This window comes from Oryctolagus cuniculus, chromosome 1 (assembly GCF_964237555.1).
Source record: "Oryctolagus cuniculus chromosome 1, mOryCun1.1, whole genome shotgun sequence".
Lineage (NCBI taxonomy): Eukaryota > Metazoa > Chordata > Mammalia > Lagomorpha > Leporidae > Oryctolagus > Oryctolagus cuniculus.
The window spans coordinates 85255775-85281674 of record NC_091432.1 but is presented as its reverse complement, the minus strand read 5'-3'; the positions used below and the strand labels follow the sequence as shown (position 1 = coordinate 85281674).

Genomic DNA, 25900 nt, shown 5'->3' with positions numbered 1-25900 from the left:
AGTCTTCATCTGCTGCCTCCCAAGGTGTGCTGCAGGAAGCTGGATCAGAAGCAAAGGAGCAGGACTCAAACCAGGCATTCCAATATGGAATGGCCTTAACAGCTGAGCCAAACACCCATCCTGGAGTTGGGGGGTAGGATATTTTTTTAAACAGTGAAATCATCCATATAAAGTAAAAATACATAAAACTTGTACCCTTAAATAGACTCAAAAATGACACTTGTGTCTAGTATGAGAGCTGAAGCATATATATGTACTCAACAAGGTAGATCCCCACAGGAGATAGATTTAAAATCCATCCGTTCGGGGCTGGTGGTGTGACATAGCAGAAAAAACTGCCACATGTAATGCCAGCATTCCATATTGGCACCAGTTTGAGTCCCAGCTGCTCCACTTCCAATCCAGCTCCCTACTAATGTGCCCAGGAAAGCAGCAGAAGATGGCCCAAGTCTTTGGGCTCCTGTGCCCGTGTGGGAGACCTGGAAGAAGTTCCTGGCTCCTGGCTTCGATCTGTCCCATTCCTGGCCATTGTATCCACTTGGGGAGTGAACTAGCAGATGAAAGGTCTCTTTCTCTCTAACTCTCTCTAACTCTCTCTCTCTCTCTCTCTCTCTCTCTCTGACTGTGCCTTTAAAACACATAAAATAAATCTTCAAAATAAAAATTAAGCCTATCCATTCAATCTCCCTAACACAGTGAGTCTCATACCCTTCCACTTCCTCCCTTAACTGCCTGCTTTCTAACCCCAGCCACCTCCATCACTGACCTGTGTTGACTGTAACTGTGTTTATCATTCTCCCCAGCATGAGCACTCCTCCCTCCCTCTATTCTTTACACTGCAGGCAGAGTGATCCTAAGCTCTAAGTTTGGTACAAGTTTCTCCTTGGTCAACCTTTTTGTGGTTTCCCACTGACAAACTCAACTTGGGTTTTGAACTCCCTCCACTATTGACTTTGTCACCTCCCCAGCTTCCTTTCCCATCCTGGCCCTACATACCCTGCACTCTAGTCATTCTGAGCATTTCCTCTCTCTTTAAAAATTTTTTTACTGATTGATTTTTATTTTATTTGAGATTAACAGACAGAGATCTTCTAACTTATGGTTCACTCTCCAAATGCCTGCAACAGCTGAATCTGGGCCAGGCCAAAGCCAGGAGCCAGGAACTCAATCTGTCTCTCGCATGTGGAAAGCAGAGACTCAAGCACTTGAGCCATCACCTACTAACTCCCAGGCTGCACATAGCAAGAAGCTGGAACAGAAGTGGTGCCAAGACTCAAACCAAGGCACACTGATAAGGGAAGTGGATGTCCCAAACTGCAACTTAACCACTGTGTCAAACCCCAAGGACATTCATCCTCTTGAACATCAACTGCTCTGCCCTTTACCCCCCAGGCCCTCATGCACATTGCTCCCTCTGCCAAGAACATGGTGCTCACTTCTTCCACTGACCACTTAACCTGTTCTTGCCTTTCCCCAAGGTGAGGCTGTGCACTGCCACCATGAGCTCCCACTGACTGCACTGCCCTCTCAGAGAGTGCCTCTTTTCATATGTTTCTTCTAACATCTTCCCCATGGACAGTGAATTCTGTATGGGAAAGGACTTTGTCTTTTTCCACACTGTTTTATCAATGCTTTGCAGAATGCCCAGCATAGCAACTGTTTAATAAACTCATATATAGAGACCCAACTACTTGAGCCACCCAGATGGGAGACACAGATGAGTTCCTGGTTCCTGGCTTTGCCCTGACCCAGCCCCAGCTTTTGCAGGCATTTAGGACGTGAACCGGTGGATAGGAGCTCTCCCCGTCTCTGCCTTAATAAAATATTTAATAAATAAATTTTTAAAGAGATTAGGAACAATAATGTGTAGTGTAATTTGTGTGTGTCACAACCTTAGAAGATTCCTATAAGATGTGGGGAGGGGTCTGGGGTAGATGGTAAGAAGGGACAAAGAGGAACAGTGGCATGAAAGAACACATAGTACGCTGGAGAAAACACAGCTCAGTCTTTCAAAGATCTCTGTTCCGTTCCAGCTCTACCGGTGAGTAGTGGAAGGGCCTGTTTGCTCCTGATTCTCCTCGTCTGTATATCAGCACACTACTGCCAAGCAGCAGGTTGTTGTGACATGGAAGATACTGGGGAAGAGGTCTGCAGTCTGTGCCTAACTTCTTGGCTTAGCTCTATTCTCCTGCACACTGGGGAGTTTGGTTCCCGGACTTTACAGCTTAGGGCAGTAGAGGATGAATATTCCATGCCTGCTCCCCACACAGCACTGCTGATTCTTTGGCATTTGGCTGACTGACAGCACTTTCAAGGGAAGGTCAATCTTGTGGACTTACAGTGCCTACTGCAGAGACCTGTTCTTCCTCACCCAGTTCAGGGATCTCTCTGAAGACAATGGCCACCTATCCTCCATGGTTCTCCACCTGCTGGGTCCATTTGGCCAATGGCTCATCCTTGGCTCCCCTTCCCCAGGCTCCACAATCTATAGCTCCCTATCCTTTCACAGGATCTTTGCCTCCGGTGACCCCATTGGTCTTCCCAGCCCCGCTATCACTGTGGGGTCTGCCTCTTTCCCTAGACCTTAGCACATAGCACACTCACACACATCCATTCACGTGAACCAGCACCTGTGGCAAGGGTGCCCTCAAGATAACCCCGGACTTCCTACCAGGGGTAAAGATGGGCAGCTTCCCTAACTTTCCATGATGGTAGGGAAGAGCCTCTGTCTGCTCTAACTGTGCAGATAAAACCGGGTCATTGTTAGGGTTCCACCTTTGATAAAGGCCTACAGAGCATGCGCAATCCCACCGAAGAGACTTGGCGGCTTCGCTGGCGGTACCTTTCCCCTCCTGCGTCCAAGTGCTGCTTTTCGAACTCCCAGTTTTTGTTAGGGGCATAATCCCATTCTACCTCTTCAGCGGCGATGTAAAAGGTTCTTATCATCCCGTATGGCTGTTCAGAAGGGTCCTTGTTGCCACAGCTGTTGACTTCATAGATCTGAGCCATGCCCCTCGCGAAGTGGTGCAAGGTGGAACAGAACACCTTGAAAATGCCTGAAAGAGAAAGGCTTGGCCTTGTGTGTGGTGCTCGATTGTTGTGTGTGTGTGGGGGGGGGGGGGGGGGTTTAACAAATCTGTATTTTTATTCCAAAAGAAATAAACAGTAGGGTGGGGTTTTTTAATAATCAATTTTATAATATTTTATTATCAGGCCTCTATAAGAATAAATGACTTGGGGCTGGCACTGTGGCACAGCAGGTTAAAGCCCCAGCCTGAAGCATCGGCATCCCACTTGCACACCAGTTCGAGTCCTGGCTGCTCCACTTCCAATCCAGCTCTCTGCTATGGCCTGGGAAAGCAGGAGAAGATGGCCCAAGTCTCTGGGCTCCTGCACCAGTGTGGGAGACCTGGAAGAAGCTCCTGGCTCTTGACTTCAGATGGGCTCAGCTCCGACCATTTTTTTTCGACCATTTGGGGAGTGAACCAGCAGATGGAAGACCTCTCTCTCTGTGTCTCTACTTCTCTCTGTAACTCTTTCAAATAAATCAAAATAAATCTTTTTAAAAAAGAATAAATTACTTCAAACATATTTATTTCTGGTGCCAGAAATGTCATCTGAAATTCATTTGAGTAGAAAAATAAACCCTGGGTCCAGCACCGTGGCGCAGTAGGTTAATCCTCCGTCTACGGCACCAGCATCCCATATGGATGCTGGTTCTAGTCCCGGCTGCTCCTCTTCCAATCCAGCTCTCTGCTGTGGCCTGAGAAAGCAGTGGAAGATGGCCCAAGTCTTTGGGCCCCTGCACCCATGTGGGAGACCGGGAGGAGGATCAGCGCAGCTCCCGCCATTGTGGCCATTTGGAGAGTGAACCAACAGACGGAGGAGCTTTCTCTCTGTCTCTCCCTCTCCCTGTCTGTAACTCTACCTCTCAAATAAATAAATAAAATTTAAAAGAAAGAAAGAAATGTAGTCTTTCTCCCTCCCTCCCCCCTTTCTTTCTTTCTTTCTTTGTCAAAAAGTGACTTCTCAGAATCTTTCCTATGACACATACCTGTTGGAAGAGTCATTCCTGGAAAATCACTGTAGGTGTGACTCTCTTAGCCCAACACAGTTTAAAATGAACTAATCACCTGTAGGTTGAATATTCTAGACAAAGTCCAAATTAGGACACATTTATGAGGTCATACATTTTTTCCTAAAGAAGTTTATAAATTACAGAGCACAATAAATATGTAAGGTATTATTAAAGTCAAATGTATTCCTTCAATAAGCCTTTTCATTTCCAATGGTAGATCTATATTATCCCAGATAAAAAGGAACAAGAGAAAAGAAAATTTAACTAGGGTTCTTTATGTAAAACTATAATCATGTCTGAATGAAAATCATGTAATATTTTACACTGAATTTCCTAGTTATTTTGGCATCAGAGAAATAATCCTAATTGAACCCTTCATAAAATTATATAAAATAAAATTATGAAAAACTCTCAATGGAATTACTGGATCAATGAATCTTTTCTAATAGACCCTATTTTTAGAGGTGAGTGATTACTGAGCCTCTCACTCACCATCTACAACACACAAAGAGAGCTATATCTTGTTCTATACCATACTTCTTGTCTAAATATTGCCAAACTACCCTTTCTGGATGAGCAAAATCTGTTGATCCAATTCATACCTGAGCACCACCATTGAATTGTATCCTCATAAGGAAGAGTCTTTGCAAAACCACAAAGATTAAAGACAGACCTGGAAAGAACTTCCTCTGTGTATGATTTTTTTCCAGGCAGCCCATTATTTTTACATGTCCATCGTGGTTCTTCAATAGTCAAGAAATTATAGTCTCCACGAACAAAGTGGAAATGTTTAAGTTGCAGCCTATAATCTACCCACATTTTGAGTATCCTTCTTAACTTATAGGTAAGGAACAGGAATTAGTAAAATGATCGAGCATTTAAGTAGTCACAGATTTATGCTTATCATCAAACATAAACCAGAAAACATTGCTATGATGCACTTTAGAGCTCTGTAGGACACATAGGTAATATTCAAGGCATGAGAATAAGTAGCCAACTTCCTGAAATTATTCCATCTCTAGCTCTGAGTGCTGATTTCTATATATTAAAACAATTTGACAGTTTCGCAATACGCTCCCCTCTTTGGTCTTGAAGAGTGCATTAAAATTCTTTTAAAAATTGGAGTCCAATGCATCTCTCAGTTTTTATGCCTCATAATTGATCACCTACACTAGTGTAGGGAGGTAGAACACTACAAGAAGTTTATAAAACAAAGGTTATGGCGCTCCTAGGCTCAGCTCTTAAGCATAGATTTTGAAGACCAAGGTTCAAAATCTTAACTGATGACAGAAAGGCATCTAAACTGTGGCTCTAGTGTGAAACAAAGAAATAGAATGTCCATTAATATATGAGATAGAGTTGGCAAGTATTCATCTCACATTGCATATTTGTTTCTTGTTAAGGCTGATGAAAAAGTTGGGTTGAAAAAACATGTTGAATACCCATAGTACTAGCCCTCCTCACATTCATGAAGCAGTTAGCATATGCTAATCTATGTTGCTCTATGCCTTTTATAAAAATGCCCAAATTATCTAATTCACTTGGAGTCTCTAAGAGAAGAAGTTCCAGGTACTAACTTTTAATGGGACATCCAAGGACTGCAGACCCAATGCAGCTTGCCCAAGTGTACCCAGCAGAATGACAATGGAGGTATTCCCAAATGACTCATCAAGAGGGCACTATCAGTCTCTAGATAAAGGGCACCAGGCATATACAGTTTGGCTGTATCCATAATCCAGAAGCATCCAGTGTGCTATCTTTGCCAGGTAGATGCTCCAGAGCAGTAACTAGAATGATGTCTATGCCTAAGGAGAGTAAACCTAACCTCCTTCTCAGGGCTGAATTTTTCATGGATATGAAGTCAAAAACATTCACATGGGATTTATGCAGCAAAGTAATTTAGAAAGCTCCTACTACTTTGTGGATGTCTCTTTATAAACTTTTTTTTAATTTAATCAAGAGGCAGAGAGACAGAAACAGGGTGGGGAATGGAGGAAGAGGGGCTGGGCTGGACTTGATCAGGGAGAAATCAGAAGCTCTGAATTCAATTTAGGTGCCCTGTGGGTGGCAGGAACCCAACTACTTGAGCCATCACCTGCTGTCTCCCAGAGTCTGCCCTGGCAGGAAGCTGGAATCAAAGGTCAGAGCTGAGACTAGAATCTGGATGCTCTGATACAGACTGCAGGCTAAATGCCCACACCTGGATGTCACTCGAGATGGTTCTCTTCTATCCTTTATCCTGTGTGTTTGGACTAGACTAGCTGGGATTCTCTGATTCCAATCAAGTTTGTATCTGTTTCAAACAAAGTCTACCAATTTCTTATGGGAGAGAATCCTACAAGGATGAGCCTCAGGATAGGAATTTGGTCACTTGGGTTGGCCCCACCAAGTTTACCTGCATGGTCTGGCTGCATGAACGCCGTGGTGGACATGTGGGGGAACAGAGCCAGGGAGTCACGGTGAGTCCCTCGCAGGTGGATGGTGTTCCCTTGAAAATAAACTCCGTGCATGTCGGTGTCAGTGCCCATTCCAATCAGATGCCAGGAAACCCTATCCTTTTTGCACATGCTTAGGCCTGGCTGGTTGCCATACATATAGCCATTAACAGCTAAATGGAAGGAGAAATATAGAAAATATAGTCAGAGCCCACAACAATTATGTATACAGGCTGAAGATACACCACCTTAGTGAAACAATATCTATGGATCTGGAGCAGGGGATTCAACAAGAAAATCTTTGTTACCAGAGAATAAATAGTACTAGAGAAAAGCCACATAGAGAATCAATTTAAAGTGGAGACCAAAATTAACAATGAATAGTGATAATGTACTAAAATTGTTGATGCTTTAGCAACACATACACAACAGTGCCAATTCTATGAATCAATAAGGAATAAGGTTATTTTTTTTCTAGCACAACTTTTCTGAAAAAAAAAGCTATTTCATGATGTCCTTCATTTTACATTTTATGTTTGCAGATCATGAAGAACATCATCCTTGTAAAAATATGTGCTGATGATTTTATCAATTTCCTCATATGCTTCTCTAAAACTCTTGCTATGAAAATCATTTTCTTTTGAAGTTTTTAGTCCTGTATCCTTCCTTGTTAAATGTCACTTCCTTTGTTACAAATGCACCTAATTCTGTCAAACTAGCATTTGCCAATGACTTTGCATTTGACCTGAGAATTATCAGATACTCCTTTGCTGATTTCATGAATTCTGCATCATTTGAAAGGTGGATATTATATTGCATTCCCTGCCAGGAGAGAGGGACATTTTGGGAGAGAGGAGGCACTAAATTTATAAAAGATTAGTCCTTAAGTAAATAAATTTGTTTTGTAACTTTCAGTTCCTTATCCCCAAAATAAGTGAAGGGCAATGATTACATACATATGCAGACCCTCTGCACTTGCACAGTGGCAAACTATTATCTTTTGCATCAACTCCAACCCACTGATAGAGGTTAGTTGGCATAATGACTCAGGAACTTAGAAACCACATTTCCCCTGCGGGGATGAATGTCATGGTCAAACAGCAATGTCTGATGAGTGAGTCCACATAATCATGTCTCATGCTTGATGTTCTTTAAAGAAATAAATATTCTATTGCCCTCCTACTTCTTATGTGCCCAGCATAGGAAAGAACAACTATCACACACATGAATGACTTCTGTTATAATCCCACTGTCAAATAAAATTACTTCTAATTTTTGTGTCTGCAAAACCAGTGGTGCAGGGCTGGCACCATGGCGTAGCACCTAAAGCCACTGCCTGCAGTGCCAGCATCCCATAGGGGCGCTGAGTTTGAGTCCCGGCTGCTCCACTTCCAATCCAGCTCTCTGCTATGGCCTGGGAAAGCAGTAGAAGAGGGCCCAAGTCATTGGGCCCCTGCACCCACGTGGGAGACCCAGAAGAAGCTCCTGGCTCCTGGTTCAGCCTGGCCCAATCCTGGCTGTTGTGGCCATCTGGGGAGTGAATCAGCAGATGGAAGTTAGTTTCCTCTCTCTCTTCCTCTCCTCCCCTCCCTTTACCTCTGTCTCTCCTCCTCTTTCTATAACTCTTTCAAATAAAACAGATTTAAAATTCAGGCATGTTTTTTCATAATGTGAATTTTTGATGACCTTTCATAGATATTATACTTGGTCCTAAAACAAGCAGTTCATATCTATTATCTTACAGTGCTTGCTTTTGGCACTTTTGTTGGCTACATGCTCTTGCAGGTATTGAGTTTGTACTCTTTCTCATCGCTCTGCCATCTTAGGTAATGTGCCCAAGACTAATGGGAATCCCGTGTTAGTCACATGCAATTACCATGTGGTTTGCTATTGTAACACTTGACATAAAGAGAGACAGGGAAGGAGAACTGAGTAATTCCTCCCAAATAAAGATCTAGGATAGGAACAGATAGTAATTTACAAATTAACACTTTCACCAGTCACTCATATTACTTGATTAGAGATACTTAGCTGTATAATTGTTATCACCTGTCATCATTTGGGTTATTAGACTTGACATTATTGTGAAACAAAGGGAGAGTGGTAAGCCAGTAATTTTTTATACTTATGGTGTGCTGTGATCTTTGTTAGTTCAAAATTTGCATTACTGCATCTAAGGTTGATAAGCTGTTTTAGACATACTAATTAACTTTCAAAGCTCTGAGAGATAGGGAAGAGGGATTTTTTTTTTAGATCTATTTACTTTATTTGAAAGAGTGATAGAGAAAGAAGGAGAGACAGAGATCTTCCATCCTCTGGTTCACTCTCCAGATGGCCACAATGGCTAGGGCTGGGCCAAGCCAAACCCAGGAGCCAGGAGCCAGGAGCCCCACCCGGGTCTCCCACATGGTAGGCAGGGACGCAAACACTTGGACAATCTTCTGTTGCTTTTTCCAGGCCAACAGAATGGGGCTGGATCAGAAGCAGAGCAGCTGAGACTTCAACCAGCACCCATATAGGATGTCAGTGTTACAAGTGGCGGCTTTACCAGCTACGCCATGACATGCCCCTATAGAAAAGTTTTGCCATCCCTCATGAACCTGAAGCTATGAAATATCTATATGACCAAGAACAGTACCCAAGCAATCAAAATTAATATATTTAGAACATCTTCATTTCAAATGCACGAAGCCTTTCATTTGCAGGAGGGAAAGCCATTCATATCATACCATGCATTCTGTTAGATTCCATGAACTCCTTGTCTTCTTTGTCAACACTGTATGGATACCAGGTAAACCTCCGAATGTTTTCATCAATATACCTGCTCAGATTCTCATCAAAGACTGTGAACAGTAGGTGGAATTCCTTGTCTATCCCTTTCTAAAGAAAGAAATGAATACATAGTGGATTAGGGCTGATTAATACTAGTCATGGAGCCACTGGATCATTGTGTATATCAGGATTCTGAACATGATTCTGATGAATTCTTTCCACATCTAGAAAATTCCTCTTCCTCATTATATCCTTCCCTCTTTCCACATGACTTCCTCCAAGGAAGTAAGTCTCTGCTCAGCAGCCTTTCTACTCTGATTCGCCTGCTGTCAGGCTGGTCCTCAGTCATTTTCTCCTTATCAAGACCTCACACCCCAGCTCCAACCCCTCTGTCTCTCTGGCTTCATCCCCTGCTCTTCCCACTTAGCTGGCTCCAGCCACACTGGCCTTTTGCTCTTCCATGAACCTACAAACCTCCCTGCCTGCCTAGAAGACCCCTGACCAAGTTCATACCAATAGAAGCCTAACACATGGTAGGTGTTTCCTAAGTATTCATTGCATTAGAAATAACTTTCTATCTGAACAATTGGATTTCTCCCTCAGCCAAATTCCAGATATAGGGTGTTTCAGGTTACTTTTTTTCATGAATTTTATATAAGCAGACTGATCATGAATTGTATTTAGCTTATATAACAATTTACATAAACACTAAGATACTTCTAGCAAATTTCAGTTACCTCTGTATGCACATAGCTGGAGCAAAGTCAGAACTACCTCACAAACATTTTCTGGCGTTTGCTGTCCTTGGTTCAGATATTTAGCTGGTAAGAAGCAAGACAGCATTTGAGAAAATAACAAAGTTGGATGGTCAAAGCCCTGTTTTACTAATGACTTTCCAGGGATATCATTCAGTGTTTCTGAGCCTCAATTTTTTCAGTTTTAATGTGTTGGCAATCATTCTGCTTTACTTAATATGATTATGGAAGTACATTATAAATATTTATTATATACACCATAGACATTTCCATGATTGGGCCTTCATGATAGAAAATGAAATCTGAGGTAGAATAAGATACTTTGTGTCCCCTCAACCTAGAAATTCCTTTGATCACAGAAATGGGTCTATACTATGATAAACATTATAAAATATACCTTTTAAGTAAATTGCCTTGTGATTTGTGATTGATAGTAGAATTGGTGAAGTAAATGGGTAAATGAATGGATGCTTCCCCTTTAATAAATATGTTTAACATTGTGTAGACAAAGCTTGAAACGCTATGCTTTGCCACACTATGCTTTGCCACATGCCTCTAACTCAGGTCTTAACAAAAAGTTATCAACATGCTTTCTTTTTCCTTTATCATAGTGATGAACTGCCAGTCTATGACAGTGAGATACAGTGGTTCTTGGTCATGGCTACGCATTAAAATCACCCAGAGATTCTGATTTAATTTGTCTGGAGCATCTCAATCAGGTGGTGCTAAGGTGTGGGTCAAGCCTGAAGAACCTTGTCCAGCAAGAAGAATCCCAATAGAATTCCATGAAGATCTCTGAAAATTCCAGAATCAAAACAATGCACAGGGGAAAAGAAACACTGTATTCCAGGAATAACAGGTATAAATCTAGGTTCCTGGGTGGGCATCAGTTAACTGTGCAAGTTCAGTTCCTTAATTTACAAAAAAATAGAATAGAACTCCCTTATGTAGAAGTCAGTTTCAAGAGAAACTGCTTTTTGTAACTAATTCCTTATCACTAGCTAATCTCCAGTTGGAGCACACCAATATCTCCCACATGCACCCTATGAAGAACTTAGTAACATTTGATGGCTTACCTGTGTGCCATCAGCATTGAGAACTCCCTTTTTACAAACTAGCAGAGGCCCCACAAGGCCAGCGCTGGTGTCCTTGATGGGTTCAACTGCTGAGAAGTACACATAGGTCAGACAGGGAGGATCATCAGCTGTCGGGCTTACACTCTCAGGCACTGTCCACCTATATGTAAAGGTTTCACCTGGTTTAACATGTGCGCCTGGTTTCAGAAACCCTGAGGAAATAGAAACAACCACTCAAAGCAATGTCCAAGAACTGTATACTTGTCATATGGGTCTCCCAGGCCAGAGTGTCTCCCCCTGATGATAACATATTTCGTGGAAAGATGGTTGTGTTCTCTTAAGTATCCTACCAAGGGCGGGGCACTGCCCAAAGTCTGCTGTTTTATGAGATAGAAGCTTAAATCAAAGGATTATCTCCTTCATATTATTTCTTACTCAAATTAACAGATTTAGCAAATATTAAGTTAGTTGTTCATTCAACAATTAAATGTCATAGAGTCCCTTCTAAATAGAATATATTACATTTGGCCCTATATAAGATACCTTAAAAAGTTAAACAAGGAACTTATCTTTAAAGAGTTTGGAATCTGGGAAATTAAACTAGAAAATAACCCAAGAACACAATGGATTTCATAGTACAGCCCAAGGATTCACTCTGAAACTTTTCCAGTGCTTTGCAAAAAGGTGCCTAGAACATTTTCTTAGTTAAAAAAAAGAAGGAAAATATGAATATTTTGGTTTCTCTTCTCTGGTGTTCTTTCTGCTCATTCTGAGCATTTTGACCACAGTTCTAAGAAATGTTGCTGCGATGGAAGAGGGCGAAGATATGTTTCAGAAGAGGGAATCTCTCCCTCCATTTCTTCTTTCTCCATCCCCTGATGTCATGACTGGGCCTGGCATCACACCTGGGCATGAGGAAGCATCCCTGATGGCCATGGTGTCTGTTGCCATGATGAGGACAGGAGTTCCCCAAGAGCAGTGTTATGAATGCAAGGATGGTTCCTGAAGCCATTGGGCCAAACCTGCTTTTCTTATGTACTGGAAGCCTGTGCTCCCTGCTCTATGATGGGGAGAGCCTATATATGATGGCAAGCACATAACACAAGTTTTAAATAAGTATTTAGAGAGAAAAAGCCATGTGTGAGACTTTGATGTTACCAAAACATTGGAAATTAGATTACCCTCAGCCTCCAACCACAGAATCCAATGCACCTGCAGGAGAAGTGCTCTCCATTTCAGAGAAATGGAAGTGACTGTGGAGGGAGCTTACTTTGAGATTTACTACATTCCTAAGGGAAATGGAAAGAGGGTAACATTTCCCAAGAACCTACAGTAAGTCAGACCCCTTCCTGAATTCTCTCCATCACTTTCCAAAGCCCAATTAGCTGAGTGTTATCATCCATATCTGATAGGAGAGAAGAATAACATTCAGAAAATTTGAGTAGTTGCCCGAGCTCTCAGGGCTAATGGGAAGGCTGAGATTTAAACCAAGGTCTCTCTAGTTCTAAGTCCTTAGCTTGCTCATACTGTGCTAGTACTAAATACCATCTTATTTCTTTAAGTGCAGGCTGAGACTTACCATCTACATTTGGGGCTGCATCAGATGCCTTGTCATAGAACACACCATGGGGCAGAATACTGTAGACCTTGTCAGCTTTGTTGGCAAATGTCACTAATATTGTGTCACCCACCTCTGCCCTGATGACTGGCCCTGGAAAGCATCAAACGGGGGAGGAGAAAAGGATGAAAAGGGACAAAATAAATGAAAAGGGGCAGAAGAATAGTTAATGTATGTACATGAGTATGTCCAGCTAAAACATTTCTCCTGTTTCAAAATATGAGGATAGTTTTACTGTACCAAGAATTCCAAGATGGGCCTCTGTCCCAGAGAGTCTCTTTCTTTGAGTAAAGGTTGCATCAACATACTCCACATACTGAGCTTTCCAATATTTTCCTCCTATTCTGTTTTTCCCTTGTGTGAAGAAGAATTCTGAGTCACTGTGAAAAGACGTAGCAATCTGATTGAGAATATGTTTCAACACACCCACCAAATGCCTTAACTTTAGCATTTTGTTTTGTTATCTTTATTCCACTCTTGCACCTCTATCCCCATAAAAGACAGCTCAGGCTTCAGCAAAGTTCCCAGCAGTCATCAGGAAGCCTTCAGAGTCTTCAGAAGCTGGGTGATGCTCAAGCTCATTTCGCTCTTAGCCATCACACTTGTTCACCCAGAGGCCCAGCAACGGAAGAAGTCACAGACAAATACTGCTTACTTACCAACACTGGCATCCCAGGATGGTGTCCTACAAAGTAACAAAGAGCTAACTGGTTTCCTTGCAGAATAAGCATCCCTCTAACTCTTGCTGATGTCAATATGAATAGTCTCTGCATATAGCAAGCTCACTGATCTGGCCAAAGTAAGGAACTGAGGGGCTAGTCAGCAAATAGCTTCAATAATGGAGAACATATCTTATAAACTTTACATATGAAGTATCAAATTTCAATTTTGTAAAGTGCAATCATATAAATTCTGCCTAAAACCATTTCTATATTATCTTATTACTATCAATGGCACAGTCACTCTTGCAGTCACGTAGACTTACTTTGTAAAAAATTTTTGTACCTTCCTTTTCAGCATCATTTTTTATCTGTTCTTTTCCTTTCCTCCTACCTCAACAAATCCAGCTCATGCCCTTATCACCCTGGGTTTGGACCATTATAAGAACCTCCTAACTGCACATTGCACCCTTGTCTCACACAGACTCATTTTGTTTTCAGCATATGCACCATTATGACATTAATCTCCAAAATGGTAAATTCCATTGGCATTCACCACCTCCAAAATCTTCGATTTTTCCCAAAGCCAATCAAATAAAGTTCAAAAGTATTAGCAATTAATACCTAGTTTCCTCTAATTCATTGCCTATTTCTATGGATAAATACCCAATTCCCTGTGCAAACCTTCCACTCCACTCATTCTGATTGTTTTAGCCACCTACTACATCTATTTGCTATTCACTTAATTAAATTCCATCCTTCTTTGAGATCCTGTATAACTCCCATTTCCTCTGTGAAGTGTTTCCTGGCTACCATTTCTGTTTCCAAACACCCAAAGAACTCACTGTCTGGATGACTAATCTTACTCTTATTTGTAGCTTGCAAAGATACTTCTCTTGTCTTGTAAACACAGATGCTTTCTCTGCCTACGAATAGGAAGGTCGTCTCAAACATCTTTATACCCTTTATGTCATCTAGTACCTTATGCTTTCATTTATTATATTAATTATTTTAATCAATTGATTGAATATACTTTAATGTTTCATATTACAGAAGAAACTTCAGAATCCTACAAGGCTTCCATGACATAGCTGTAAATGTTAATTCTCATTAATCCGTTTATGAAACAATAAACAGAAATCAATAGAAAATGTTGATATCACAAAGTTTTTTTGTATATGGTTCACACAAATTCTTAGGCAAGGTGATTCAAAGCTTCAGTTTGGTGAAAGAATGAATGCATGAATAACTGACTGAAATATGCAATTAAAGAAACATGGGGCTGGCACTGTGGCACAGTGTGTTAAAGCCCTGGCCTGAAGCGCCGGAATCCCATACGGACACTGGTTCTAGTCCCTGCTGCTGCTCTTCTGATCCAGCTCTCTGCTGTGGCCTGGGAAGGCAGTAGAAGATGGCCCAAGTCCTTGGGCCCCTGCACCCATGTGGGCGACCTAGAGGAGGCTCCTGGCTCCTGGCTTCGGATCAGCAAAACTCTGGCCGATGCCATCTGGGGAGTAGCCATCTCTGTCTCTACCTCTCTCTGTAACTCTGTCTTTCAAATAAATAAAATAAATCTCTAAAAAAAGACTAATAAAAAATGTAAAAGAAACAAAAGTGTATGGTCACTGATAGGGAAATTTTTAAGACATTCCTTCAAATACAAAAGGATCAGAGAGTAACAACCATCATTCTTGGTATATTGCACTCTACATTTTTAAGTGCTTTTACAGACATTATTGCATATGATTCTGTAATAACCAGTTACAGGAGTAAACATCCATTTAATGAATTGCTAGATTCTATTAGGAAACAGTATGTACTATGGGAGTCCAGAGAGAAAATAATTAATTATGGTTGGGAGGTCAGGGGAGGCTGCATTTGAGAGGTGACATTAGGGTTAGGCTTTGAAGAAAAATTGACATTTTACTGGACGGGGAAAGTAAGGATATTCATAACTTACAAACCAGGCTGCCCATGAACTCAAAAGCTTATCTCCACTGAAGGAGAGTCTCATCTTATTTCCTCTTCAAGACTGCCTACTCTGCATGTACAAAGGCCTTATTCTAATCATTGCTAGCTTAGTATTTCTTGTGGCATTCTACCACTGCAATTTGCAGGAACTAGGTACTCAAGAATTGTTGAATGAATGAATGAGTGGTTCTAGTATTTGGATTTTGGCATCAGAGCACAGGTAATAACTACTCTGCCAGTCTCCGCTGTTCCTAAATTACAGGGCTGAGAACTCCTTAAGCAGTAGCCTTATGCCATCAGAGCAGTGCCTAGAAAACTGATGAGATCAGAGGATTGGGAACACCGAAGAGTGCTTACCTGCCAGAGGCATTGAGGGGAAGACCACTAAATTTGTCATAGCCTTGAGGACCATAATCCCAAAGAATCTTCTCAGCTGCTATAAAGTAGCGCCTTTGATGACCCTTCACCTTGGAGTGAGACACATCACTTTTGCAGTTACCAACATTGTATTGCCCCAGCATCCCAGCTGCAGAACAAAAGACAATCAGAAGGTGAGGTAAAAATGTGCACAAGATAAACCATCTAGGAACAGACTGATAGATTTGAAGCCAGGAACATTGACAATTTTGTACAAGAAACATAAAAAGTTAAAAACAAATGGTAAACAGTGAATAGGGGGATATTTTTAACATGTGACAAAAGATAAATATACCAATCACTTTTCAAAATAAAGAAGGGAGTAGGCTTTTTGCCCAGTGGTTAAGATGCTACTTGGGGCCAGCGCCATGGCTCACTAGGCTAATCCTCTGCCTGCGGCGCTGGCACCCCAGATTCTAGTCCCGGTTGGGGCACCGGAATCTGTCTCGGTTGCTCCTCTTTCAGTCTAGTTCTCTGCTGTGGCCAGGGAAGGTAGTGGAGCATAGCCCAAGTCCTTGGGCCCTTTACCTGCATGGGAAACCAGGAGTTAGCATCTGGCTCCTGGCTTTGGATCAGCGCAGCGCACAGGCCGTGGTAGCCATTTGGGGGTGGGGGGTGAACCAATGGAAGGAAGATCTTTCTCTCTGTCTCTCTCTCTCTAACTCTGTCTGTCAAGTAAATAAATAAATAATAAAATAAAAAAGATGCTACTTGGGAAAGATGCATTTTGATATTCATCAAAATGCAATGCCATTATCTCTATATAGGATTACTGATTTTAAAAATTGAATTATATGTATTTTCTAATGTTTCAACAATTTTTTTCTGCAGATATGGACAATTTAGGAAATACTATATTCCAGTGAATGTACAAAGAGCAGTTTATGTCCACAACTCCTGGCCGAATCTAGCAATCTTAACTAGTCTTCAGATGCTCACTTATGTCTTGATTTTAAAGCTACAATGTCTCCCAGGTTTAACAGCGTGAGAACCTTTAAGAAAAGGAAACGTGCCTTTTTTGTTTTAGTCTTCCCAGAAGCATACCCAGGGCATATTAACATAATACATAATTTATTATTTATATTAATTTATAATTATATTTACAACATACTTATAATTATTATTATTGCAGAAACAGAGACAGAGCTCCCATCTGCTGGTTCACTCCTCCAAATGCCTGCAACAGCCAGGGACTGGACCACGTCAAAATTGGGAGGCAGCAACTTAATCTAAATTTCCCACGTGGGTGACAGGGACTCAAACCATCACCTGCAACGGCTGGAATCGGAAGCCAGAGCTGAGCATCAGGCCCAGGCACTCCTTTATGGAATGCGGTCATCTTAACTGGGATCTCATCCACCAGGCCACTCACACCATAACTGATCAATTCTTGAGTTGAATTGATTTGGGATAAGCTAGCTGACTAACACTACCATCAGCTACATAGAGTTAATGGGAGCAGTTGTGTGTTATCAAAGCAGTCCTGAACAGCTGGATGCCTGCACCTGCACTATTGGTATAGTTAATAAGTTTATTGAGTGTCTATCTCACTGACATATTTTTTTTTCTGTTCTTGTTTTCACCAACTTGGACCAGATTCTTTATGTGTCATAACTCTCGTGTTGCCAATGATTCTTAACTGGTGCTCAGTAGCCTGAATTTTTCCAGCAAATCATTTCTGTATACACATGTGGGGACTTCAAAAAGTTCACAGAAAGGCATATCATTTTTTAAAAAATAGAGATTTCAATTTTTTGCAATAAAATAATTTCTTTTAATCCTAGTTCCACAATGTTTTTTGAAGTACCCTCATATGTTAATCTTCCCATAATGCTGCACTGATTGCAGTAGGTCACTAGTCTACAACAGATTCCAGGACTTACAGTTGCCTTGACATTGAAAGGTCTTTTTCCAGCAAGGCCCATTCTGCTCCCCTGGGCTTCTGTCTCATCACTCCTCTCATATGAACCTTACCATCTAGCTGAGTAAGAGCTATTCTAAGGAATCTAGACCACATCATTCAACAAGTCTCTAAGTTAATTAATATTTATTCAGAATGTATCATGGCCATGAGGACAGCTACAGCTCAAGGATTTTTTGTCTTAATATAAAAAACATTTTAATAGAGCAGTACAGAATGAGATGAGCTGATGCAGTTGCTTACAAGAGCTGACTTTAAAGAAAAAAAAAAAGAATTGGGTAGCAGACTGGTCCAGTTTATCTAGAAAGTTCTAAAGTGCTAAAACTTTCTTATGTTATTTAGAGCCACTGAAAACGAGAATGCGATTTTCCTCTACCTGGAAAGCCCTTCTTCCCTTCCTTGTCTAGTCATCTCCTGCCTATGTCAACACTCAGGTTAGGAGCCAGCTGCTCAGGAGATCTCTCTGCTTGTTCTAGAGCAACGGCAATGGCAACCTAAAAGCACTTATCTCAATCTTCCTCAAGTCATATTCATTTTGTAAATGTCTAATTGCTAGATTATAGGTTCTTTGAAGGTCTCATCATTCCCCACCTTGGTCATGGAAAAGTGATGAATATATATCTGTTGATAGGCTACCAAGTAAATGTGCATTGTGTTTTTCCATACCCTTAATGTTTAATCAAATAAGAATCTACCTAAATCACATGTTTGATGAGCACTTCCTCTGTGTGGTTTAGTTGTACCATTCTAAGCACACCACACACACACCAGTCTTTGTCCTTCTTACCCTGCAGGTGGTCACTGACTTGGCAGGTTATCATCCACTTCCCAGGATTCACCACTATCATTTCAGTTGTGAGGAAAGTGGCTGGGAACAGGTTGACGACATCAGTCCGGTGCCCTCTGCTGATGAAGGTGTTACCGTAGAAATAGATGGAATGGATGTCTATCTCATTCCCCATTCCAAAGAGGTGCCAGGACACAGATTCACCCACACACATTTCAGGCTCAGGGAAGTTTCCAAAGAGGTATCCATTGAGGGCTGAAAGCAGAAGCACACTAGTGGGAGAGACTTCCCTGCAGAGGTGAGCAGGACCAGGAACAGAGAACATACTGGAAGATCAGTGCAAATCAATGGCTGTAATGTTGAAGAGCTTGACTCTCTAAAAACAAATGTCCCAGAAGGGAATGACAAGCTTTGCATTGCTCTTTTCTGAGAGAAAATACTCACTGAAAGTGAAGGTCAGCACACACTGAAAATAGCCCTGAGCCCAATAAAGGGGCCAGGCATAAACAGGAGGTTCAGTGCCCTCCTGTCCTCACCCATATTTGCCCCAGCACCAGGCAGTGCTCCTTAGAACTAGACACCAGCCTCACTCATCTTGCAGCTATCGGGACCCAACAAAGAAGCTGGCACAGAATTAAGTGACAAACCAGGCAGCAAGGACAGGAAATGAGTTGATTAGGAAGAATCTATAAGGCATGTTTGCATTTTGTTGCTTTAAGAAGCAGACAGGAGGGGCTGGCACTGTGACATAGCAGTTAAAAGCCACTGCCTGTGGTGCTGGCATCCCACGTGGTTGCCAGTTCAAGACCCAGCTGCTCCACTTCCAATCCAGCTCTTTTCTATGACCTGGCAAATCAGTAGAAGATGGCCCAAGTCCTTGGGTCCCTGCACGCATGTGGGAGATCTAGGGGAAGATCCTGGCTCCTGGCTTCAGATTGGCACAGCTCCAGCTGTTTGTGGCCATCTAGGGAATGAACCAGCAGGTAGAAGACCTCTCTTTGTCTGTTTGTCTGTCTCTCTCTCTCTCTCTTTCTCTGCCTCTGTAACTCTGCCTTTCAAATGAATTAATAAATCGTTAAAGAAAAAAAAGAAGACAGGAAAAGCAGTTTTACTTGCTGTTGGGAGGGTAGAATCCACCATTAAGTCTGGCACCAAATAATACTTATAAACCATCAAAATAACAACTTGCACTGAATGAGTACAGAGAGAACTTGATTTAGAACAGTCAAAAGCCACAATATTCCTTCTTAAATTCCAATTGATTTTAAAAAATTGTTATAATTGTTAAAAATCATTGTTAAGGGGCCGGCTCCATGGCTCACTTGGTTAATCCTCTGCCTGCGGTGCTGGCATCCCATATGGGCGCCGGGTTCTAGTCCTGGTTGCTCCTCTTCCAATCCAGCTTTCTGCTGTGGCCTGGGAAGGCAGTGGAGGATGGCCCAGGTGCTTGGGCTCCTGCATCCACATGGGAGACCAGGAAGTAGCACCTGGCTTCATCTTGGCATAGCTCTGGCCATAGCAGCCATTTGGGGGGTGACCCAATGGAAGGAAGACCTTTCTCTCTGTCTCTCTCACTAACTCTATCTGTCAAATAAATTAAAAATATCATTGTTAAAAAATGATTCAGGAAGCACAATTAATTTAACTTAGTCCCATAAGTTTAAATAAATTAATCAATAATTCTTAGATTAATTATTTTTCTATAGTCTAGTTGTTCTTTAATTTTTTCTTCTGCATTTATAGAAGTTTTCCTTGCCAATATTTAAGAAAGACTTATTACACACAGGCTAGTTTTTATTTTAAATGTAGTCTGTGTTTCTTGCATAAATAACTCCTTTTTGTTGGACATTTTCACTTCAAAAGAATCAATACTAGTTATCTGCTAACACTAACCGATGGAATAAATAAAGGGGAGAGTGATCCAACATGGGAAGTGAGATACTCAGCAGACTCATAGAATGGCAGATGTCCTAAATAGCACTCTGGCCTCAGAATCAGCCCTAAAGGCACTCGGATCTGGCTGAAAAGCCCATGAGAGTATTTCAGGCATGGAAAGCCAAGACACTCTGGCAAAAAGATCTCTGTGAGTGAGATCCCAGTGGAAAAACAGGTCTTCAAAGAGGGAGGTGCCTTTCTCTGAAGGGAGGAGAGAACCTCCACTTTGACTATGACCGTGTCTAAACAAGATAAGAGTCGGAGAACTCAAGGGGCTTCCATAGCCTTGGAAACTCATAACTGGTGCATAGGGAGATTACTGATGCCATAAACAGGAGTGTCAATTTGTTAAGTCAACAACAGGAGTCACTGTGCACTTACTCCTCATGTAGGATCTCTGTCCTTAATGTGCTGTACACTGAGGCTTAATGCTATAACGAGTACTCAAACAGTATATTTCACTTTGTGTTTCTATGGGGGTGCAAACGATTGAAATCTTTACTTAATGTACACTAAACTGATCTTCTGTAAAAAAAAAAAAAAAAAAAAAAAAGAAAGAAAGAAAAGAAATTATCAATTCCCAACTTGACTCTCACTGGGATTAAACATGACAATAGGTCTGATCTGATTTCATCATCATTTAAAAAAAATCATCTATTATTTTTCACTTTATGTTTCTGTGTGGGAGCAAACTGTTGAAATCCTTACTTAATGTATACTAAGCTGATCTTCCGTATATTAAGATAATCGAAAATGAATCTTGATGTGAATGGAAGGGGAGAGGGAGTGAGAAAGGGGAGGGTTGTGGGTTGGAGGGATGGTATGGGGGGGGAAGCCATTGTAACCCATGAGTCGTACTTTGGAAATTTATATTCATTAAATAAAAGATAAAAAAAAAGAATCAATACTAGTAAGAAGGATTATGTGTGCAATGGAGTCTTTTTTTTTTTAACTTTTATTTAATGAATATAAATTTCCAAAGTACGATTTATGGATTACAATGGCTTCCCCCACATCCCGTCCCTCCCACTCACTACCCTCCCCTTTCCCACTCCCTCTCCCCTTCCATTCACATCAAGATTCATTTTCGATTATCTTAATATACAGAAGATCAGCTTAGTATACATTAAGTAAGGATTTCAACAGTTTGCTCCCACACAGAAACATAAAGTGAAAAATAATAGATGTTTTTTTTAAATGATGATGAAATCAGATCAGACCTATTGTCATGTTTAATCCCAGTGAGAGTCAAGTTGGGAGTTGATAATTTCTTTTTTTTTTTTTACAGAGGATCAGTTTAGTATGCATTAAGTAAAGATTTCAACAGTTTGCACCCCCATAGAAACACAAAGTGAAATATATTGTTTGAGTACTCGTTATAGCATTAAATCTCAATACACAGCACATTAAGGACAGAGATCCTACATGAGGAGTAAGTGCACAGTGACTCCTGTTGTTGACTTTACCAATTGACACTCCTGTCTATGGCATCAGTAGTCTCCCTATGCTCCAGTCATGAGTTTCCAAGGCTATGGAAGCCCTCTGAGTTCTCCGATTCTTATCTTGTTTAGACAAGGTCATAGTCAAAGTGGAGGTTCTCTCCTCCCTTCAGAGAAAGGTACCTCCTTCTTTGAAGACCTATTCTTTCCACTGGGATCTCACTCGCAGAGATCTTTTGCCAGAGTGTCTTGGCTTTCCATGCCTGAAATACTCTCATGGGCTTTTCAGCCAGATCCGAGTGCCTTTAGGGCTGATTCTGAGGCCAGAGTGCTATTTAGGACATCTGCCATTCTATGAGTCTGCTGAGTATCTCACTTCCCATGTTGGATCACTCTCCCCTTTATTTATTCCATCGGTTAGTGTTAGCAGGTACTAGACTTGTTTATGTGCTCCCTTTGACTCTTAGTCCTTTCATTATGATCAATTGTGAACTGAAATTGATCACTTGGAATAGTGAGATGGCATTGGTACATGCCACCCTGATGGGATTGAATTAGAATCCCCTGGTATGTTTTTAACTCTACCATTTGGGGCAAGTCAGCTTGAGCATGTCCCAAATTATACATCTCTTCCCTCTCTTATTCCCACTCTTATGTTTAACAGGGATCACATTTCAGTTAATTTTTAACACTTAAGAATAACTGTGCATTAATTACAGAATTAAACCAGTCATATTAAGTAGAACAGACAAAAAAAACTACTAAGAGGGATAATGTGTTAAGTTGTTCATTAACAGTCAGGGCTATGCTGATCAAGTCACCGTTTCCCATAGTGTCCATTTCACTTCAGGAGGTTTCCTTTTTGGAATACTAGTAAGAAGGATTATGTGTGCAATGGAGTCTTAATGAATCAGTGCCAATTAGTACTTCTCAGCAAATCTGAGATCATCACTCTCATTTTGTAAAGAGCAGGAATAACACGGGTCAAACAAGAGCTTGAATTTAGGACTTTGTTTAGCTCCACCCTTTACTTCATCTGAGCTTCTCTTCCTCATCCTCTCCTCTCCCTCACTTTCTTACCTGCTAAGACGTTTGCCAACTACCCCACATCCAAGGTTGCAGAAATACCACTAGCAGGAAAAGAGCGTGTGTACTCAACGGAAACAGCATCCTGACAATCACACCCCTATGTACTTAGAATCAACACAGCCAGATCAAAACTCATTTGCAGCCGGCGCCACGGCTCACTAGGCTAATCCTCCACTTGCGGCGCCGGCACACCGGGTTCTAGTCCCGGTCGGGGCGCCGGATTCTGTCCCAGTTGCCCCTCTTCCAGGCCAGCTCTCTGCTGTGGCCAGGGAGTGCAGTGGAGGATGGCCCAAGTGCTTGGGCCCTGCACCTGCATGGGAGACCAGGAGAAGCACCTGGCTCCTGGCTTCGGATCAGCACGGTGCGCCGGCCGCAGTGGCCATTGGAGGGTGAACCAATGGCAAAAGGAAGACCTTTACCTCTGTCTCTCTCACTGTCCACTCTGCATGTCAAAAAATAAAAATAAAAAAAATAAAAAACTCATTTGCTATGAGGTTCTCCCAGGCAACTCCCTAACACCTGTCACCAATCTGATCTTAGACAGTCACTGATGATCTCCCCGACCTTAGCTTCATCACCTGTAAATTGGAGAGGTCAGATGATCTTCAGCTCCTTCCCTTTCTCTTAGGATTTTTTGAAAAAAGATTTCTTTCCTTCTTTCTCCCTCCCTTCCTTCCTTCCTTCCTTCCTCCCTTCCTCCCTTCTTTCCTTCCTCCCTTCCTCCCTTCCTTCCTTTCTCTCTTTCTTTCAAAAGCCAGAGTTACAGAATGAGCAGGAGAGACAGAAACCAAGATGAGATCTTCCATCTATCACTTCGCTCCCCAGATGGCCACCACAGCCAGCGGTGGGCCAGATGGAGGCCAGGAACCAGGGGTTTCATCTGGGCCTCCCACATGGGGGGCAGGGACTCAAACATTTGGGCCATCTTCTGCTGCTTTTCCTAGGCCATTAGCAGAGAGCTGGATGGGAAGTGGAGCAATCAGGATATGAACTAGCACCCATGTGGGATGCTGGTATCACAGGCAACAACTTTATCAGTTACGCCACAGCACTGGCCCATTTCTCTTAGGGTTTTGTGATTATATTAGACTGCCTCAGGATGATTTTTAGAGACAGATAGACAAAAGATGGAGAAGATTTGTCAATGAATGAAGGGGGAGGTTTTCATTGAAGATTTCCCTTGCAATCACTAGAGATCACTTAATCCCCACATAAAATATTGCAGTAAGTCACTGTCCTCAACATAGGTGAGGTGAAGTGTACTGCCTCAGTTGAGGATAACTATGGAACTTGATTCTTTTAAGCACATACAGGGTCTGGTGTGTAGGGGAGGCTCCCTCAGTACATTTTGTTGATTTTAAAATGTCTGGGAAACATAATAAATTCACAAATGTATATTTAACCTTTATGCATAGCATAGTTCTTACAGTTAGTAACCACCCAGAAAATGGTTACTGGGCAAAGTAGAGGTTGCAAAACATAGGATTATTATATACAGTGGTGGTTTCATTCTCCTTTTCCCCCTCTGTCAATCTAAATCCATTCATCCTATGGGCTTAGATTCAGTCCTAATTATCACATTGATCCCTGCATTTTCTGTGCCACATCTTTGTCCAAATTTCATAGCTAATTTCACATGTATCTAATGCCTTATCTTCTTCAAAGTGTTTTAGGTTCTGACATGTACTATGTCGTACATCATTTTCCAATCATTTTCATCACTAAGTATAAACTTTTCAAAACTAAGCGCAACATGTCTGAGTATTTTGCAGCCCTTATAGTACTTTATCATATAAAGGCACTGGTACATATTTGAGAACAAATGAAATACTCACCATGCATTTTATTACTTCTCTGGAAAACAGCATCTTTTTTGTCAACTGAATTGGGATCAGTGCAGAAATGTCTGATATTTTCATCAAGGTACCAGCTTTGGTTCTCATCCACCAGAGTAAACATAATAACAAACTCCCGATCCACATCAGTCCTTGTCCCTGAATATCTATTCAGTATACCTATCAGGCACAACCAAAGGAGTAAAGAAAAAGTCCAAGGTGAAATAAAACAAGGTGCGTGCTATGGTTCAGACATGGCTTATTCCCACCAAAACTCATGTTGAAATTTGATTCCCCGAGATGTGCAATTCAGGACATGCTCAAGCTGACTTACTTCAAACTGTAGAGTTAGAAACATACCAGGGGATTCCAATTCAATCCCATCAAGGTGGCATGTACCAATGCCATCTCATTAGTCCCGGTGATCAATTTCTATTCACAATTGATCATAATGAAAGGACTAAGAGCCAAAGGGAGCACATAAACAAGACTAGTGTCTGCAAATACTAGCTGATAGAATCAAAAAGGGAGAGAACGATCCAACATGGGAAGCGAGATACACAGCAGACCCATAGAATGGCAGATGTTCTAAACAGCACTCTGGCCTCAGAATCAGCCCTTAAGGCACACAGATCTGGCTGAAAAGCCCATGAGAGTATTACAGGCATGGAAAGCCAAAACACTCTGGTAAAAAAAAAAAAAAAAAAAAAAAAAAAAAAAAAAAAAAAAAAAAAAAAACCACCACACACTCTACATGAAAGATCTCCGCAAGTGAGATCCCATTGAAAAGAACAGGTGAACAGGTCATCAAAGAAGGAGGTACCTTTCTCTGAAGAGAGGAGAGAACTTCCACTCTGACTACGACCTTGCCTAAATATGATCAGAGTCGGAGAACTCAAAAGGCTTCCATAGCGTTGGCGACTCATGACAAGAGCCTAGGGTGATTACTGAGGCCATAAACAAGAGTGTCCAATTGTTAAGTCAACAACAGGAGTCACTGTGCACTTACTCCTCATGTAGGATCTCTGTCCTTAATGTGCTGTACATTGTGATTTAATGCTATAACTAGTACTCAAACAGTATTTTTCACTTTGTGTTTCTATGTGGGAGCAA

The 25900-nt window shown here is 41.6% G+C and overlaps 1 protein-coding gene across 4 annotated transcripts in view; it reads right to left on the bottom strand.

The window, feature by feature from the left end:
• HEPHL1 (hephaestin like 1) overlaps nucleotides 1-25900 on the bottom strand; it is an 85568-nt gene that overhangs the window by 24796 nt on the left and 34872 nt on the right. For all 4 annotated transcript variants that reach the window (XR_007920961.2, XM_008262585.4, XM_051850017.2 and 1 more), the window contains 9 exons: nucleotides 24788-24967; nucleotides 18490-18744; nucleotides 15722-15890; nucleotides 12975-13114; nucleotides 12696-12827; nucleotides 11117-11328; nucleotides 9243-9393; nucleotides 6474-6686; nucleotides 2843-3056 (listed from right to left, as the gene is read on the bottom strand). Coding sequence is in view for 3 of the 4 variants with exons in the window: in XM_008262585.4 (XP_008260807.2) it covers nucleotides 2843-3056; nucleotides 6474-6686; nucleotides 9243-9393; nucleotides 11117-11328; nucleotides 12696-12827; nucleotides 12975-13114; nucleotides 15722-15890; nucleotides 18490-18744; nucleotides 24788-24967 (1666 nt within the window). In the remaining variant the exon portion in view is untranslated. The remainder of the gene's footprint in view (nucleotides 1-2842; nucleotides 3057-6473; nucleotides 6687-9242; nucleotides 9394-11116; nucleotides 11329-12695; nucleotides 12828-12974; nucleotides 13115-15721; nucleotides 15891-18489; nucleotides 18745-24787; nucleotides 24968-25900) is intronic.